General features: G+C 44.1%; 1 protein-coding gene across 3 annotated transcripts in view; it reads left to right on the top strand.

The window, feature by feature from the left end:
- LOC137658378 (gastrula zinc finger protein XlCGF57.1-like) overlaps positions 1 to 16,210 on the top strand; it is a 30,172-nt gene extending 13,962 nt beyond the window's left edge. For all 3 annotated transcript variants that reach the window (XM_068393051.1, XM_068393052.1, XM_068393053.1), the window contains exon 2: positions 14,994 to 16,210. In XM_068393051.1, coding sequence (XP_068249152.1) covers positions 15,232 to 16,101 — 870 coding nt within the window. In that variant the 5' untranslated portion in view covers positions 14,994 to 15,231 and the 3' untranslated portion in view covers positions 16,102 to 16,210. The remainder of the gene's footprint in view (positions 1 to 14,993) is intronic.
- Positions 16,211 to 17,996: the final 1,786 nt, after the last annotated feature.

Here is a 17,996-nt window from a genome sequence, read left to right as displayed (position 1 = left end):
AAGGCCACACTCAGGACGGATAAGACATCAATAGACATACTACCTAAGAGGAAAAAGCATATTGAGTAATAGCTGATAGCTCAGAAAACTGTTACACAATTACAGTACACTTATCCAGGAATACTACATATCCTAGGCTTCTTCAATTGATATCCCTTGAACATTACTATCTGTAGGAACATTTATACAATTAGGATGGCAGAAAGTCATACTTCTCAGGTTTATATAGTTAGAAAAAATATAAATGACTTTTAGAATTTGGGATTTCCCTCTCATACTCAATGATGGGGAGGATCTTGGAATAAATACCAAACCCATTGGTCTTCTATACCTTGTATTTCATTCTAGACTGCATCTTTCCTTTTTCAATATTAATCTTACCCGATAATCATGTAGCTGTCAACTCCGTTGCCCGACAGAATTCTACGGAAGGGATACGCCAGCGATCGCTATACAAGAGGGGGGTGTACTCACAAGCGCCACCTGTGGCCAGGTACTGCAGTACTTCTTGTTGACACCACCTCAATTTTTCCTCTGTCGTGCCTCCGGCTAGACCTACATGGATACGCTGTTGATTCTGGAGTTTTTGCTCACGATTTGGTGATGTATTTGCTCTAGATTTTAGCTTTCGCTATTCAGGAAGTTTTATTATTAGCTTAGCTAGCTTTTGGAATTAATTTGATTAATTATGGTGACGAAGAGAGTATGAACTCTCTTTCACCTTTAGATGGCCGACCCTTCCCTTAGACGGAAGTGTTGGTGTCTAAGAGAGTATAGACTCTCTTTCTTAATTTTGCTTAACAAAAGTTATAGATTTATTTTATATCTCTCCGCCTTTTATAGGCCTCTTCGATTAACTTCCTTTTTTTTATAAACTTATTAAAATTAATTTTTATATTTGTTTATATTCGACCTTTCCTAATACTAGGCGGTCTTTTCTTGTACCGAAGTTAATTAACATTGAGCCCGTCATTTCGGTTTTACCTGTTAACATATTATGCTATTTTAATGTTTTGGAAAGAATTTCTTTGATAGTCTCGTACTGTTTTCAAAGTGGAACTAACGTTTTGTTTTGTCTCTGCAGTTGTTGACGTTCAGAACGTTCAACTTGCGCTCTATCGTTACGATAGAGAGAGAATTTTCACGGTGTCACGTTGCAGTAAGAGTAAACCGTTTCTAGCGTTTTGTTCATTCTTTCTTAGCTTAATGGTTTTAATTCTAATAAAGGAACTTTTTATTTGGGAAATCTTTCAGTTTTTTTCCTTTAACAATAATATGTTTTAACGATATATATGATTGGGCTCTTCTCTCAGGTTCTAAGTCAAGAGAGAGAGAGAGAGAGAGAGATAGAGACGGAGGGAGAGAGAGGAGGATAAACGTTTCGTTCAAGCGAGTAACGTTGTTATCGTTTTTGCTCTTCTCCCTAGTCTCTTTAGGGGAAGAAGGTAAACGTTTCTAGAGTTTTATTCTTGTTCTCAAGCTTTATGCGGTGAGAGATTTTAAACGTAGTTTATTTGATCTAGTGTTTAGTCTCTTTCCAGCCACTGAATTATTTATCTTTCATTAGATTTTTCTGTTACATTGTAATTCTGTTTTCGCAATTATTAACTTTTAAGGAAGGATAGAATTGCGTGTTTCAGGTACAAACCACTTAAAGTTTCGAGTTCAGTGAAATAAGTGCAAACAGAAAATCAAAAGTGATAAGTGATAAGCGCAAAGTGTTACAGTGTTGCGTTCGAGGGTTCGTCTGTTCGTGCCAGTTGTTCGCCTAGTCTGGGACCTCTTACAAGCTCCCAAGCCCAGGGGAGAAGTAATGTCGAAGGACTTATGGGTTCAGCAGGCCTTGATCGACGAACAGACGTTTTTCCCTCCGTGGTTTCGGGTGTATCTACACACGTTGCCGACGTGATCACCCCACCCACACAAAGACGAGAGAGCCCTTTCTTTCCTCGTCTGCGGTAGAGGTTTCTCGCAGAAACCATGGACCAATCTTGCAGCTTTTAAGTGCAAGTCGGTCCCTTCCGCACAAGTCCAACTCCTAGGTGTAGCCATTAGCACTGGGTCAGTTCGGACTTGCTGCAGTACGACAACTGCACACCTCCCAGAGAGGCAAGGTGGTATCGCAACAGGCAGTAGCTCCGTCTGTTGCCGCACCAGCTGTTTTAGACCCTCAGTCTCAACGGACAGTAGCTCCGTTTGTTGTTGTCTTTCTTAAACTCTAGTGGTCTTTGCTGCAGTCAATGCAGTCTCAGCTTGCGGTGTTGATGCAGGAGTTTCAGGCAGAGGAGGTTAATACACCTCCTCCTGCGAACGCTCCTCCTCCTCTGCGCAGTACAATCTGCCAGACGTATGAGGTTGAGGTTCCTCAGGCTACCTCCATGCGTGAGCTGCCGCGTTGGGAGTTGCCAGTTACCAGCGTTGTGCAGCAACCTCCACCTTCCTTAAGGCAACCTCAACAATGGGAACAGGAGTCTTATGCCTTACATCCTCCTCTTCCTTTGAGGCAAGAGTTTCTTGCAGTTAGACCATCTTCGAGGCAACAACCTCTTGAGGTACGACAACCTCTACCATCCTTGAGGCAGCCACCTCAGCTCTCGCAGCTGCTACCTCAACTTTCCTCAAGGCGAGAGCCTCAACTCTTGAGGCTAGCACCTCAAGAACCTCAACTCGTGAGACAGGAACTGCGTTCTGCGCAGCCGCTACCTCAACTCTCGCAGCTCACACCTCAAGAACCTCAACTCGTGATACAGGAACCTGCTACTGCGCATCCACCTCAACCCTTGAGGCAAGCGCAACTCTTGAGGCAGGAACCTCATGCTATGAGTCAGCCACCTCAACGCATGCATCTGCCACTTTCTCCTCAGCTTGAGCCTCTTCCCATTCAACTTTGAAATAACAAATGACAATAATAACACCTCATTACTTTCATAACTTGCATTTGTAAAACATATACATGTATGCCTACACAAACATTATGATAATGGAGGTTATTCGTATTACTTAAAAAAAAAAAAAAAAAAAAAAAAAAAAAAAAAAAAAAAAAAAAAAAAAATATATATATATATATGTATTCCTTGCAATATATTTTTAACAAAATCGCAAAAATATGGCAAAAATATCTTCAAAACAAAAATGAATCATGAGTTATGAATATAATGTAAATATTATGTTGATATTAAAACCCCATGCAAGCATGCATGAAGTAATGCAGTGTTGCCAACAGGGCGAGTTTCCCTTTCCTGAGGTGAAGTAGATTATAGTACGTATTTTTAGTGCAGCTTAATTCTACGATTATCATGCCGGCTATCAAATTCATCAACAAAACAGTCTAAATCAATTCCCTCGGCACGTGCACTTTCAATGGACAGTAATGCGATATTACTCAATCTAGCACTGGTCATGGAATTTCTGAGAAATGTTACCCGCCATGCAACATGCTCTGCTTACCTTACAGCATGCTCTACATACAGCATGCTCTGCATACAGCATGCTCTGCATACAGCATGCTCTGCATACCTTACCGCATGCTTCTCAGTCACACATCTTTGGTTGTTGCCAACTCTCTAGACTGTCAAGCAGTTTCATAACGTTGCCTTCTAGTCTGCTGCTTTTGCACCAGTGAAACCCTCACTGAGAGAACTTAGCTTTTCTCGGATATGGTCCCTGTAGATGAGAAAGTGCTTTTCTCCCTCCTTCTGATATTCCCTTGAGGACTCTGTCATTTGGAGAGGAGCCTTTAGCTGCGTAGCCTCCTATGGACTTTTATTTAAGCATAACATGCTTCCAGGGAAGGTAATGGTTCCACTTCAGTCGCTAACCCCGTCTGTTACCACACCTGCTCCCATAGACCTTGAGCTGTGTTGCAAGACATGCAGTCCAAGCTTAGTCCTTGTTAGAGGATTTTTTGTTTACGGAGTCAGTGTGTCACTGGGAAGACGTTCAACAACCAGCAGAAGTGACTTGTTGTGACGCAGTGCGGCAACCTCAGCAACCCGATAAGGAGTTGTCTGTACGACCCAGACAGTCTAGACAGCTTCGGGTTGTCACTGTACTTCCTCGCTTCCCCATGGTTGACAGTTCACAGACTGTGCAGCAGTACCATGATCTTGTGTCCGGCTCCGTCAGACGACTGGCTTTTAAGAGCTCCCACAAGTCGTCGCTGTCTGGAGATTCTCAGATGGACTATGGATCTGACCAAGGAACTGGGCCTCCTGGTCAATTTTGAGGAGTCCCAGCTCGTCCCATCCCAGACCATTGTCTACCTGGGTATGGATCTTCAGAGTCGAGCTTTTCGGGCTTTTCCGTCGGCCCCAAGGATCTTCCAAGCCCTAGAATGCATCCAGAGCATGCTGAGAAGGAACCGATGCTCAGTCAGGTAGTGGATGAGTCTAACAGGGACACTTTCATCGCTGGCCCTGTTCATCGTGTTAGGGAGACTCCACCTCCGCCCCCTTCAGTATCATCTAGCTGCTCACTGGATAAAGGACATGACGCTAGAGACGGTCTCAGTTCCTGTTTCCGAAGAGAGGAGGTCTACTCTCGCGTGGTGTAAGAACAGCTTTCTTCTCAAGGAAGTCTACCTTTGGCTGTTCAGAAACCCGACCGCCGTCTCCTCTCGGACGCATCAGACACGGGCTGGGGTGCGACTTTGGACGGACAGGAATGCTCGGGAACATGGAATCAGGAGCAAAGGACACTTCACATCAATTGCAAGGAGTTGTTGGCGGTTCTTCTGGCCTTGATAAACTTCAAGTCCCTCCAGCTTAACAAGGTGGTGGAGGTGGACTCTGACAACACCACAGCCCTGGCTTACATCTCCAAGCAGGGAGGGACTCTTTCGTGGAAGTTGTTCTAGATCGCAAGGGACCTCCTCATCTGGTCAAAAGATCGAAAGCTCACGCTGGTAACGAGGTTCATTCAGGGCGGTATGAATGTCATGGCAGATCGCCTCAGCCGGAAGGGTCAGGTCATCCCCACAGAGTGGACCCTTCACAAGAATGTTTGCAGCAGACTTTGGGCCCTGTGGGGTCAGCCAACCATAGATCTGTTCGCTACCTCGATAACCTAGAGACTCCTGTTGTATTGTTCTCCGATTCCAGACCCAGCAGCAGTTCACGTGGATGCTTTTCTGCTGGACTGGTCCCATCTCGACCTGTATGCATTCCCGCCGTTCAAGATTGTCAACAGGGTACTTCAGAAGTTCTCCTCTCGCAAAGGGACACGGCTGACGTTGGTTGGCTCCGCTCTGGCCCGCGAGAGAATGGTTCATAGAGGTACTGCAATGGCTGGTCGACATTCCCAGGACTCTTCCTCTAGGAGTGAACCTTCTACGTCAACCTCACGTAAAGAAGGTACACCCAATCCTCCACGCTCTTCGTCTGACTGCCTTCAGACTTTCGAAAGACTCTCAAGAGCTAGGGGCTTTTCGAAGGAGGCAACCAGAGCGATTGCCAGAGCAAGGAGAACATCCACTCTCAGAGTCTATCAGTCTCAAGGGGAAGTCTTCCGAAGCTGGTACAAGACCGATGCAGTTTCCTCAACCAGTACCACTGTAACCCAGATTGCTGACTTCCTGTTACATCTAAGGAAAGTAAGATCCCTTTCAGCTCCTACGATCAAGGGTTACAGAAGTATGTTGGCAGCGGTTTTCCGCCACAGAGGCTTGGATCTTTCCACCAACAAAGATCTACAGGACCTCCCTAGGTCTTTTGAGACCTCAAAGGAACGTCGGTTGTCCACTCCAGGCTGGAATCTAGACGTGGTCCTAAGGTTCCTTATGTCATCAAGATTTGAACCTCTCCAATCAGCCTCTTTTTAGGACCTCACATTAAAAACTCTTTCCCTCGTGTGCTTGACAACAGCTAAAAGAGTAAGTGAGATCCACGCCTTCAGCAGGATCATAGTTTTCACATCTGAAACGGCTACATGTTCCTTGCAGCTCGGTTTTTGCTAAACGAGCTTCCTTCACGTCCTTGGCCTAAGTCGTTCGAGATCCCAAGCCTGTCCAACTTGGTGGGGAATGAACTGGAGAGAGTACTTTGCCCAGTTAGAGCTCTTAGGTACTATCTAAAAAGGTCTTAACCTTTACGAGGACAATCAGAAGCCTTATGGTGTGCTATCAAGAAGCCTTCTTTTCCAAGGTCTAAGAACTCAGTTTCTTACTATTCAGGCTTCTGATTAGGGAAGCACATTCTCATCTGAAGGAAGAAGACCTTGCTTTGCTGAAGGTAAGGACACATGAAGTGAGAGCTGTGGCTACTTCAGTGGCCTTCAAACAGAACCGTTCTCTGCAGAGTGTTATGGATGCAACCTATTGGAGAAGCAAGTCAGTGTTCGCATCATTCTATCTCAAAGATGTCCAGTCTCTTTACGAGTACTGCTACACCCTGGGACCATTCGTAGCAACGAATGCAGTAGTAGGCGGGGGCTCAGCCACTACATTCCCATAATCCCATAACCTTTTAACCTTTCTCTTGAATACTTTTTATGGGTTGTACGGTCGGCTAAGAAGCCTTCCACATCCTTGTTGATTTGGCGGGTGGTCAATTCTTTCTTGAGAAGCGCCGAGGTTAAAGGTTGTGATGAGGTCCTTTAGTATGGGTTGCAGCCCTTGATACTTCAGCACCTTAGAGTTGTTCAGCCTCCTAAGAGGAACGCTGCGCTCAGTAAGGAAGACGAACTTATTTAAGGCAGAGTAATGGCTCAAGTCGACTTCCTTACCAGGTACTTATAATTTCATTGTTATTTTGAATAACTGTTAATATGAAATACGGGATACTAAGCTTCTTGATATACATGTACACTGGTTTTCACCCACCTCCCTGGGTGTGAATCAGCTACATGATTATCGGGTAAGATTAATATTGAAAAATGTTATTTTCATTAGTAAAATAAATTTTTGAATATACTTACCCGATAATCATGATTTAATTGACCCACCCTTCCTCCCCATAGAACCAGTGGACCGAGGAAAAATTGAGGTGGTGTCAACAAGAAGTACTGCAGCACCTGGCCACAGGTGGCGCTTGTGAGTACACCCCCCTCTTGTATAGCGATCGCTGGCGTATCCCTTCCGTAGAATTCTGTCGGGCAACGGAGTTGACAGCTACATGATTATCGGGTAAGTATATTCAAAAATTTATTTTACTAATGAAAATAACATTTTAGGGAGACAGATTCCTTCATTGATCCAGTGCCAAATACTGGCCAGACCCATACTCCTCCCTTTGATTGGCTGATAGGAGATTGCCCGAGTTATCTCCCTCATTCCTGAACAGGACTGGGGATGATGTTATATTCCATGAAGAAAAGAACCAGCCAGTTTAGTTTTAAGTTGACTTTAGTGTGTACTGTATCCCCATTTTAAAGGACAGGAGGTTTTTCTACATAATACAAATGACAAAGACGTGGGGACACAAAGGGTCGCACGGGATGTGAGAGAGCGGCGAGATGTGAACTCAACCGCGACCAGAAGCTTACTGGTGACCGAGACCTAGCTCCATGCTCTCGCACGCTGACCCGGGTCGCCTCAGGGCGAGTATCCTTCTGCCACGGAGGGACCTACGATAGAAAACGGAGATAGGGTAAACTTCACAAAATTCTGGTCGGTTGGGAGGAGAATCCCAGATACTCCTAAGAAAGTAGTTCGAGGTAAGTACTGTTAGGAAAAATACAAATTACTTAAAATTTGTGATTTTTCCTAGCTACACTTACCCGAGTCTTTCATTGTTAAACTTTCCACCTAAACCACCCCTCTCAGTCATGAGCTGAAGGTAAAAAGTGAAGTTATTGAAGAGGAGAATGGGCAGGGGTACTCGACTGAGCTCATTACATGTTGTTAGTTAATGAATTCAACAGCTGTTCCAACTCGGCTGAAGACATTCCTTACTTCCATTTTTCAATATTTAACTTAGCCGGTGATTATATAGCTGCAACTCTGTTGCTCGACAGACAACTCTACGGTAAAAACTCGCCAGCGATCGCTACACAGGTTGCGGGTGTGCCCAACAGCGCCATCTGTCGACCAGATACCCAGTTCTCAATGTAAACAAAGACTCAATTTTCTCTCTGTCGAAGTGTCGACAAGACGTACTTACTCGCTGTTGCTAAACTGGAGTTTTTTCACATCTAATTGGTGAAGTATTTGATTCTAGTTTTGAGCTTTCGCTGTGCAGGGTTTCTCTTCACAAATCCTTGAACTCTTTTTGATAACGGATTCTTTGTTGATGACTTTTTGATAGTTTTTTGAATTTCCCTTTGACCAATTCAAAATGGCTGACCCTTCACAAGTCCCCAAATTTAGGAAGTGCAATGCTAGGGACTATTCAAGGCGTCTTCCGAAGGCTTCTATCAACCCTCACACTGTTTGTTCCAATTGTCGGGATAAAACCTGTCAATTGGAAGATCGGTGTGAGGAGTGCGTTGGCCTTTCGGAATTCGATTTTATCGAATTTCAAAAGTATACACATAGGCTAGAGAGAGATAGAGTTAGGAGAAGTTCTTCTCGTTCTATTGATATATCCTCTCCTCATGCCCCACAACCTATTCCTTCCCCTGTAGTGGTTGCTCCTAACCCCCATCCTGGCACTCAGGAACCATCGATGGCTGATATGATGCGTGCCATCCAGGCTCTGGGTGAGAGAGTTGAGTCCCTTGCTAGTGACCGTAATCGGCTCATGGCGGATGTGAAGGAGCTTAAGTGCAAAAGTGCAGTGGGAAGTGCTAAAGTGCCGAGTGATAGTGTTGTGGATAGTGTTGCGCTTGAGGGTTCGTCTGTTCGTGCCTGTCGTCCTCCTAGTCCGGGACCTCTTGCAAGCTCCCAAGTCCAGGGGAGAAGCAATGTCGTACGACAAATGGGTTCGAGAGGCTTTAATCAGCGAACAGACGTTCCCTCCGTGGTATCGGGCGTATCTACCCAAGATCGCTTCTACCTAACTAAGACGAGAGAGCCCATTTATACCTCGTCTTCGGAAGGTGTTTCTCGCAAGAAACCCTGGACCAAGGTCTCACGACCGTTAAAACGCAAGTCGGTCCCTTCAGCGCAAGTCCAACGGCCCGGTTGTAGCCACTGGGTCAGTTCGGACTCGCTGCAGTCATCCGATGACTGCTCTCCGCCTAAGAGAGGCAAAGCGGTACCGCTTCAGACAGTAACACCGTCTGTCGCTGCACCTGTTCCCGTAGACCCTAAGTGGTCTCTACTGCAAGACATGCAGTCTAAACTGACGTCTCTAATGCAGGACTTTCGTGCGGAGAAGGTTGCTGCCGCACCAGCTAGTGCAGCACCTAGCCTACAACCTTCCACACGATCGGTTGTGCGTCCTGTGGACGCTGAGGTAACCTTCTCACGCACACCAGTTGAGAGTTCCTCCACCCATGCGTTCCAGTGTGATCTGCCAGCCGCATGTTGACGTTAAGCGACACACGGAGGTTGCCGTTGACGTTCGTGAGGTTCAACAACCGTCAGAGTTGCTTTGTTTTGACGCGGTGCGTCAACCTCCGCAACCCAGTGTGGTTTCCACTGCGCACCCACATCAGTCCAGACAGTCTGGAGTAGACGCTGTGCGTCCCCGCGCTGCCATGGTTGTTGCCACCTCACAGACTGGGCAGCAGTTCCATGACGTTGCGTCCGGCTCAGTCACGCATGCACCCGTGCGACCGGACTCAGCGAACCAGCCGTTACCCACTCCGTTGCCGTTTCCTCATCAGTTGTCGGATGAGGGACTTTCTGATGATGATGTTGCTGCACACATAGATGAACCACAATCAGATTTGGACAAGCCTAAGTCTACTCAACCCTCTTTGGACTTTAGGAAAGTTTTGGCCATTTTCAAAGAGCTGTTTCCGGACCAGTTTGTTTCTGTGGCTCCTCGTTCTCCGCTGTCAGAGTTTGTGTTAGGCATGCCGTCTACCACTCCTGCCTTTACTAGACTCGTCCTCGCACGCTCGTCCAAGAGAGCTTTGCGGGTGTTAGGAGAATGGTTGCAGTCCAAGAAGAGTTTAGGGAAGACAGCCTTTGCGTTTCCCCCTGCTAGACTCTCTTCTAGATCGAGCGTCTGGTATGCCACGGGAGAAGTTCTCGGCTTGGGAGTTCCTGCCTCTGCCCAGGGCGACTTCTCAAGTCTTGTAGACTCTCCCCGCCGCCTTGCCATGAGACGCTCAAAGATATGTTGGTCATCTTCGGACCTGGACCACCTATTGAAAGGTATCTTTAGGGCCTTCGAAGTTTTTAACTTCTTAGACTGGTGTCTAGGAGCCCTAAGCAGAAAGATCTCTCCGACAGAGAAAGAGACTTCCTTGCTCATTATGTCCTGCATGGACAAGGCCGTACGTGATGGGTCTAATGAGCTTGCTGCATCATTTGTGTCCGGAGTCCTTAAAAAGCGTGAAAACCTATGCTCATTCCTTTCAGCTGGAGTTACACTGTGCCAGAGATCTGAGCTTCTTTTTGCTCCTCTTTCCAAGTGCCTTTTTCCAGAAGACCTGATTAAGGAAATAGCCGCTTCATTGGTGCAGAAGGACACTCACGATCTTGTTGCGTCCTCCGCTCGCAAAGCTACCCCTTTGCTTACCTTGTCAGCTAGACCAAGGATGGACACTCCAGCGTCCCGTTTTATTCCGCCCTTTCGTGGCAGAGCCTCCAGCAGAGGAGGTGCTCGTGCCGAAGGGAAACGAGGAAAGAAGAAAGGATCCAAGTCCTTTAAGGGCAGAGTCTGACTGCCCGCATCTTCAGACAGCAGTGGGAGCCAGACTCAAGAACTTCTGGCAGACCTGGGAGAAGAGAGGCGCAGATGCACAATCTGTGAAGTTGCTCAGAGAGGGGTACAAGATCCCTTTTGTACGGAAACCCCCTCTAGCAACGTCTCCCATCGATCTCTCTCCCAGGTACAGAGAGGAAGACAAGAGACGAGCCTTGAAACGGGAAGTGTCTCTTTTACTAGAGAAGGGAGCGGTGGTCAAAGTCTCGGACCTTCAATCTCCGGGATTCTACAGCCGACTCTTCTTGGTGTCAAAGAAGACAGGAGGGTGGAGGCCGGTGCTAGACGTCAGTGCTCTGAATGTCTTTGTCACAAAGCAGACGTTCTCCATGGAGACCACAAAGTCAGTCTTAGCAGCGGTCAGAAGGGAAGACTGGATGGTCTCTTTAGACCTAAGGGACGCATACTTCCACGTCCCCATCCACCCGGACTCCCAACCTTTTCTGAGATTCGTTTTCGAAAAGGTTGTCTACCAGTTTCAAGCCCTGTGCTTTGGCCTAAGCACAGCTCCTCTTGTGTTTACGAGGCTGATGAGGAATGTAGCCAAATTCCTTCATTTATCGGACATCCGAGCCTCCCTCTATTTGGACGACTGGCTTCTCAGAGCTTCTTCCAGTCGTCGCTGTCTGAAGGATCTAAAGTGGACTCTAGATCTGACCAAGGAATTGGGTCTCCTTGTCAATATGGAAAAGTCACAACTGGTCCCATCCCAAACTATTGTGTATTTAGGGATGGAGATTCACAGTCTAGCTTTTCGGGCTTTTCCGTCGGCTCCCAGAATAAGCCAAGCCCAGTTATGCATCCAGAACATGCTGAAGAAGGAACAATGTTGAGTCAGGAAGTGGATGAGTCTGGTAGGGACGCTATCATCCCTGGAAAAATTTGTGTCATTAGGAAGACTACACCTCCGTCCTCTTCTATACCATCTAGCTTCTCACTGGAAAAAGGACAAGACGCTGGAAGCGGTCTCGATCCCCATTTCCGAAAAGATGAAGTCTTGCCTGACTTGGTGGAAGGACAGTATCAACCTAAGAGAGGGTCTTCCCCTGGCTGTTCAGACTCCCAACCACGTTCTCTTCTCGAACGCATCGGACGTAGGCTGGGGCGCGACATTAGACGGTCGGGAATGTTCGGGACTGTGGAACTCGAGTCAAAGGATCATGCATATCAACTGCAAGGAGCTGCTGGCAGTACATCTGGCCTTGAAAAGCTTCAGGTCTCTCCTTCGAGGCAAAGTGGTGGAAGTGAACTCGGACAACACCACTGCCTTGGCGTACATCTCCAAGCAAGGAGGGACCCACTCACTGACGTTGTACGAGATCGCAAGCGACCTGCTCATCTGGTCAAAAGGTCAAAACATATCACTAGTAACGAGGTTCATCCAAGGCAACTTGAATGTCATGGCAGATTGTCTCAGTCGGAAGGGGCAAGTAATTCCAACGGAATGGACCCTCCACAAGGATGTATGCAAGAGACTTTGGGCCACTTGGGGCCAACCAACCATAGATCTCTTTGCAACCTCGATGACCAAGAGGCTCCCAATTTATTGCTCACCAATCCCGGACCCAGCAGCAATACATATAGATGCCTTTCTCCTAGATTGGTCGCATCTAGATCTATACGCATTCCCACCGTTCAAGATTGTCAACAAGGTACTGCAGAAGTTCGCCTCTCACGAAGGGACAAGGTTGACGCTAGTTGCTCCCCTCTGGCCCGCGAGAGAATGGTTCACCGAGGTACTTCGATGGCTAGTAGACGTTCCCAGAAGTCTTCCTCTAAGGGTGGACCTTCTACGTCAGCCACATGTAAAGAAGGTACACCAAAGCCTCCACGCTCTTCGTCTGACTGCCTTCAGACTATCGAAAGACTCTCGAGAGCTAGAGGCTTTTCGAAGGAGGCAGCCAGTGTGATTGCTAGAGCAAGGAGAACATCCACCCTTAGAGTCTACCAATCGAAGTGGGAAGTCTTCCGAAACTGGTGCAAGTCAGTATCTGTATCCTCGACCAGTACCTCTGTAGCTCAAATAGCTGACTTTCTCTTATACCTGAGAAAAGAACGATCTCTTTCAGCTCCCACTATCAAGGGCTACAGAAGCATGTTGGCATCGGTCTTCCGGCATAGAGGCTTAGATCTTTCCAACAATAAAGATCTTCAGGACCTCCTTAAGTCTTTTGAGACCACGAAGGAGCGTCGTTTGGTTACACCTGGTTGGAATTTAGACGTGGTACTAAGATTCCTCATGTCAGACAGGTTTGAGCCTCTACAATCAGCCTTCCTGAAAGATCTCACCTTAAAGACACTTTTCCTGGTATGCTTAGCCACAGCTAAAAGAGTCAGTGAGATTCATGCCTTCAGCAAGAACATCGGATTTTCGTCAGAAAAAGCTACATGTTCGCTACAACTTGGTTTTCTAGCCAAAAATGAGCTGCCTTCTCGACCTTGGCCGAAATCGTTCGATATTCCCAGCTTATCGAATATGGTAGGCAATGAACTAGAAAGAGTCTTATGCCCTGTGAGAGCTCTTAAGTTCTATTTAAAGCGAACTAAACCTTTACGAGGCCAATCTGAAGCTTTATGGTGTTCAGTTAAGAAACCATCTTTGCCTATGTCAAAGAATGCTTTATCCTACTTTATCAGACTGTTAATACGAGAAGCTCATTCACATCTGAGTGAGGAAGACCAAGCATTGCTTAAGGTGAGGACACACGAAGTTAGAGCTGTCGCAACTTCCGTGGCCTTTAAGCAAAATAGATCTCTGCGAAGTATAATGGACGCAACCTATTGGAGAAGCAAGTCAGTGTTTGCGTCATTTTATCTAAAGGATGTCCAGTCTCTTTACGAGGACTGCTACACACTGGGACCATTCGTAGCAGCGAGTGCAGTAGTGGGTGAGGGCTCAACCACTACAATTCCCTAATTCCATACCCTTTTAATCTTTCTCTTGAAATGTTTTTATTGTTTTTTTGGGTTGTCCGGAAGGCTAAGAAGCCTTTCGCATCCTGGTTGATTTGGCGGGTGGTCAAAGTCATTTCTTGAGAGCGCCTAGATTAGGGGTTTTGATGAGGTCCTGTTGTATGGGTTGCAACCCTTGATACTTCAGATCCTAGGGGTCGATCAGCATCCTAAGAGGATCGCGAGGCTCTGTAAGGAAGACGTACTTAAAAGGCAGAGTAATTGTTCAAGTCGACTTCCTTACCAGGTACCTATTTATTTTGTTTTTGTTATTTTGATAACTTCTAAAATGAAATAAAAACTCTTAGCTCATAAAAGTGTAAACATATATTGCTGGTCTCTACCCACCCCCCTGGGTGTGAATCGGCTATATAATCACCGGCTAAGTTAAATATTGAAAAATGTTATTTTGATTGTAAAATAAATTTTTGAATATACTTACCCGGTGATTATAAATTAAATGACCCTCCCTTCCTCCCCAATAGAGACGCAGTGGGACGAGGAGAAAATTGAGTCTTTGTTTACATTGAGAACTGGGTATCTGGTCGACAGATGGCGCTGTTGGGCACACCCGCAACCTGTGTAGCGATCGCTGGCGAGTTTTTACCGTAGAGTTGTCTGTCGAGCAACAGAGTTGCAGCTATATAATCACCGGGTAAGTATATTCAAAAATTTATTTTATAATCAAAATAACATATTTTAAAAGATTCGAGTTTGTAATCCTAGGAAAAATGCATGTTACTTATTTTATGTCGCTTAGGAGAAAGTTGTAAGTCAACTTAGAAGTCAAGTTTTCTCTTTGAATATTTAAGTAACAAGTTCAAGTATTTGTATCTATGAAATATGAAATTTATGTATACTGTATAGTAAAACAATTCTGTACTACTGTAGTTCTTTTCTCCCAACATATCCTTGTCTTTTCAGGCTATTTATGGGTTAAAAACTTCTAGGTAACTACAGTATGCATATGGTATTGATTTCTAGGTCTATGTAGTAGGTCTAATCCCAAGTTGCCTTTGTAATTAAAGTGTTTCTTTATATATCACCAAATATTTATGTCCACGTTTATCTGGGAACAATGAGGATTCATCAACTGGTGGTGAAGCCTGACTTGTTCATATTTAGGAGTTCAATGGTCAAAGTTTATACTGTTTTTACTCATTATTGCAGGTTAGTAGATAGATATGAATAAATGGTACTGAACCTCTTATCCTAATCTAAAAATTAGTTGATTTATTTTAGTGCTATTTTCATTATTTATGGTTTTTTTTTTTTTTGTTCTTCCAGATTAGAAAGCAGTCTTCACGCTTGCAAGGTTCCAATGGGCCCTCGTAGGGTAGCTTATAAGGAAAGAATTTTGCTGTAACCAAACTGCACCATGTTTTGTAGGTAACCAAGGAAATATGTATTGTAGCTGTCAGTATTAATTTGATTTATTGGTAGTCTTTTTTTTTTTTTTTAACGTCTGATTGGGATTATATAATACTTCTTTAAATGTATAAAACCTCTTAATCAAGAAGACAAAATGCATGTTTGTGCTTTATGTGGGAAGGAGTGTAGCACTCAGTTTATGTATGATTTTCATATGAGTACCCACGATGAGGTGTTTACGTGTTTGGAATGCGGAAAAGAGTTTAACAGGAAGTACTGCTACAGTCGTCATATGAAAATTCACACGGGAGAGAAACCCTTTGTTTGTCCCAGTTGTGGAAAGGGCTTCCACGACAAAAATGATCTTGTGGTCCATGTTAGGATACATACGGGCGAAAAGCCATATGGCTGCCAGAAGTGCGGAATGAAGTTTAGTCGTAAGACCAACCTTCGCAGGCACATGGCAGTGCATACGCAAGAGAAAGCCTTTTTTTGCGAGGAATGCGGAAAGGGATTCACCCAGAAGGGAAATCTTAAAACCCACATGAGAATTCACCGGGGAACTGAACCCTACCGTTGCACTGAATGTGGAAAGAAATTCAACTCTAAATCAGGTTTGGAGGAACATTTGAAATCTTACTTGAAATATACATGTTTAGATTGTGGGAGGATATTTAGGAGACAGGACCTTTATGATAGCCACATAGCAACGCACGCTAAACGCTCATCGTATGACTGTGCCGAGTGTGACGAGAAGTTCCCACATCAGGATGAGCTGAAGAGTCACTTGGCTATTCACACATCTTTCAAATGTAAGGAATGTGGAAAGGAGTTCTCTTTGAGGGGCTGCCTCAATAACCACATGACGTCACAGTCTTGTAAGAGATCCTATACTGAATCTGAGAACGAGTTTAATGAAAGTTCGCCGAGTAAATTTGCCATAAAAGAAGAAAGATATTCACCTGAACTCCTGGAAGTTGAAGTGAAGCCAGAGACAATTTATATTAAAGTGGAAAATGAATAGTGTGAGCTGGATTTCATGTTGAAGGAAGTTGAATGCTATAAGGATCTTTAGTTTAGGTTTAGGCTTAAAGGCTTAGTTTTGTTATTAGGAATAAATATATGCCAAAGAAGATTGTCATATTTATTTACCCAAGGAAATATTATTTTGTTCCTACACGAATGCAAAGCATTGTCCTTTACTAGGGGTATGACTTCAGTTTAACTGGGACGGCCGTTAAAATTTAATAATGTACCAAAGTTATTACTACGGGGAGGGGGGGAGAGGGGGTGTGTGGTAGGGAAACCCCGCCCACCTGTCATTCAACAAGACTACTGGTATAGTAATGTCAAGTTTAAAAAGATGGTCGAGTGGCTTATGTATTGTGATATTTTTGTATGATGAGTCACGTTTTACATGTAAATACCTAATTAAACCATGAAAAAACACCACATTAAATTTCATAATAAGACATAACTGTACTAACCATAATGAAATACAACCATTTGAATCAATTAATACTTAACCTAACCGTTAATACTTGTAAATGAAGTAGTTATTAGAACATAATACAATATTAAATGGAAAATAATACAATACATACAGTACAGTAATGTACATACAGTATATGGAATATACAGTACAGTACTGCATGTACTCTACTATTATTAAAGTTACCTTACTATAGAGAGGTACATTTTTTCTCGTGTATAAACAATCTGGTTTCTTTAACTTGCGCATATTTTTAACAGTAACAATTTTATTGTTCAATTAACATTCATTGGTGATTCGTCAATAAATAACCTACATGTTTTTTTTACACTCGTATGTTTAAACTATTTTATTGTAATACAAGTAAGATTCATTGATGTTAATATGTACATGAACTTACTACTTTAATTGTTCAGTAAATAAATTTTCAAGTCATTTATTTACCGAAATTAACAAAAAATATATAGCTAATGTTTAGATAAGCGTAGTAGCATTGTGCGTACGTACATACTGTACATACACACAATATAGTACAGTCCTGTTCATTGCGCTTTTTAATTTAGAAAATACTGCATGCCTAGTATACGAACAGGATGGAACTGTCCAGGAAGATCTGAATGTAAAGTATGGTCAGAATTATGAAAAATCTTATGCAACATGCATAAGGAACTAGTTGAACGACAGTGCCAAAGATTAATATCTAGATCAGGAATAAGAAGTTTAAGATGAGAATCAGCAGCTGAAGACCAGACAGAAGAACAATACTCAAAACAAGGTAGAATGAAAGAATTAAAACACTTCTTCAGAATAGAGTGATCACCAAAAATTTTAAAAGACCTTCTGAATAAGCCAACTTTTTGTGCAATTGAAGGAGACACAGAGCTAATGTGTTTCTCAAAAGTAAATTTGCTGTCGAGAATCACACCTAAAATTTTTTAGTCATACAAAGTTAAAGAAACATTATTAATGCTGAGATCTGGATGTTGAGGAGCCATTGTCCTTGACCTACTGTAGTTGGCCTCCAAACTGTCAACTTTGAAGAAGGCTGGCAAGAAGTGTGAGCTCTCATTTTCCTCATCTAGTTCTTCCTCATTATCTGCCATTTCATCAGATAGTGTTATTTCTGCCCTGAAGAAGAAAAAGAATTTGTCAGAGAGGCCCTGGAAGACCGATCTATAGGAGTTGGGTGAGACTCTGACCCATCTCTATTCACTTACACATGAGATAGGCATGGCGATACTAAGAACCAACTCTGACTGGGAAGGCGTCTTGGTATGTAGTACACGTACTTATGCTTCTGCTACCTGGGCTCGGTCCCGTACCAAACTAAGATTTTTCATAACTCTGACCATCCTTTACATTCAGATCTCCCTGGACATTTCTATCCTGTTCGTAATACTAGGCAAGCAGTTAATTCTAATAGCCAG

This window comes from Palaemon carinicauda, chromosome 19 (assembly GCF_036898095.1).
Source record: "Palaemon carinicauda isolate YSFRI2023 chromosome 19, ASM3689809v2, whole genome shotgun sequence".
Lineage (NCBI taxonomy): Eukaryota > Metazoa > Arthropoda > Malacostraca > Decapoda > Palaemonidae > Palaemon > Palaemon carinicauda.
Note: the sequence above shows the minus strand (reverse complement) of the source record. Positions and strands in the feature narration are given on the sequence as shown.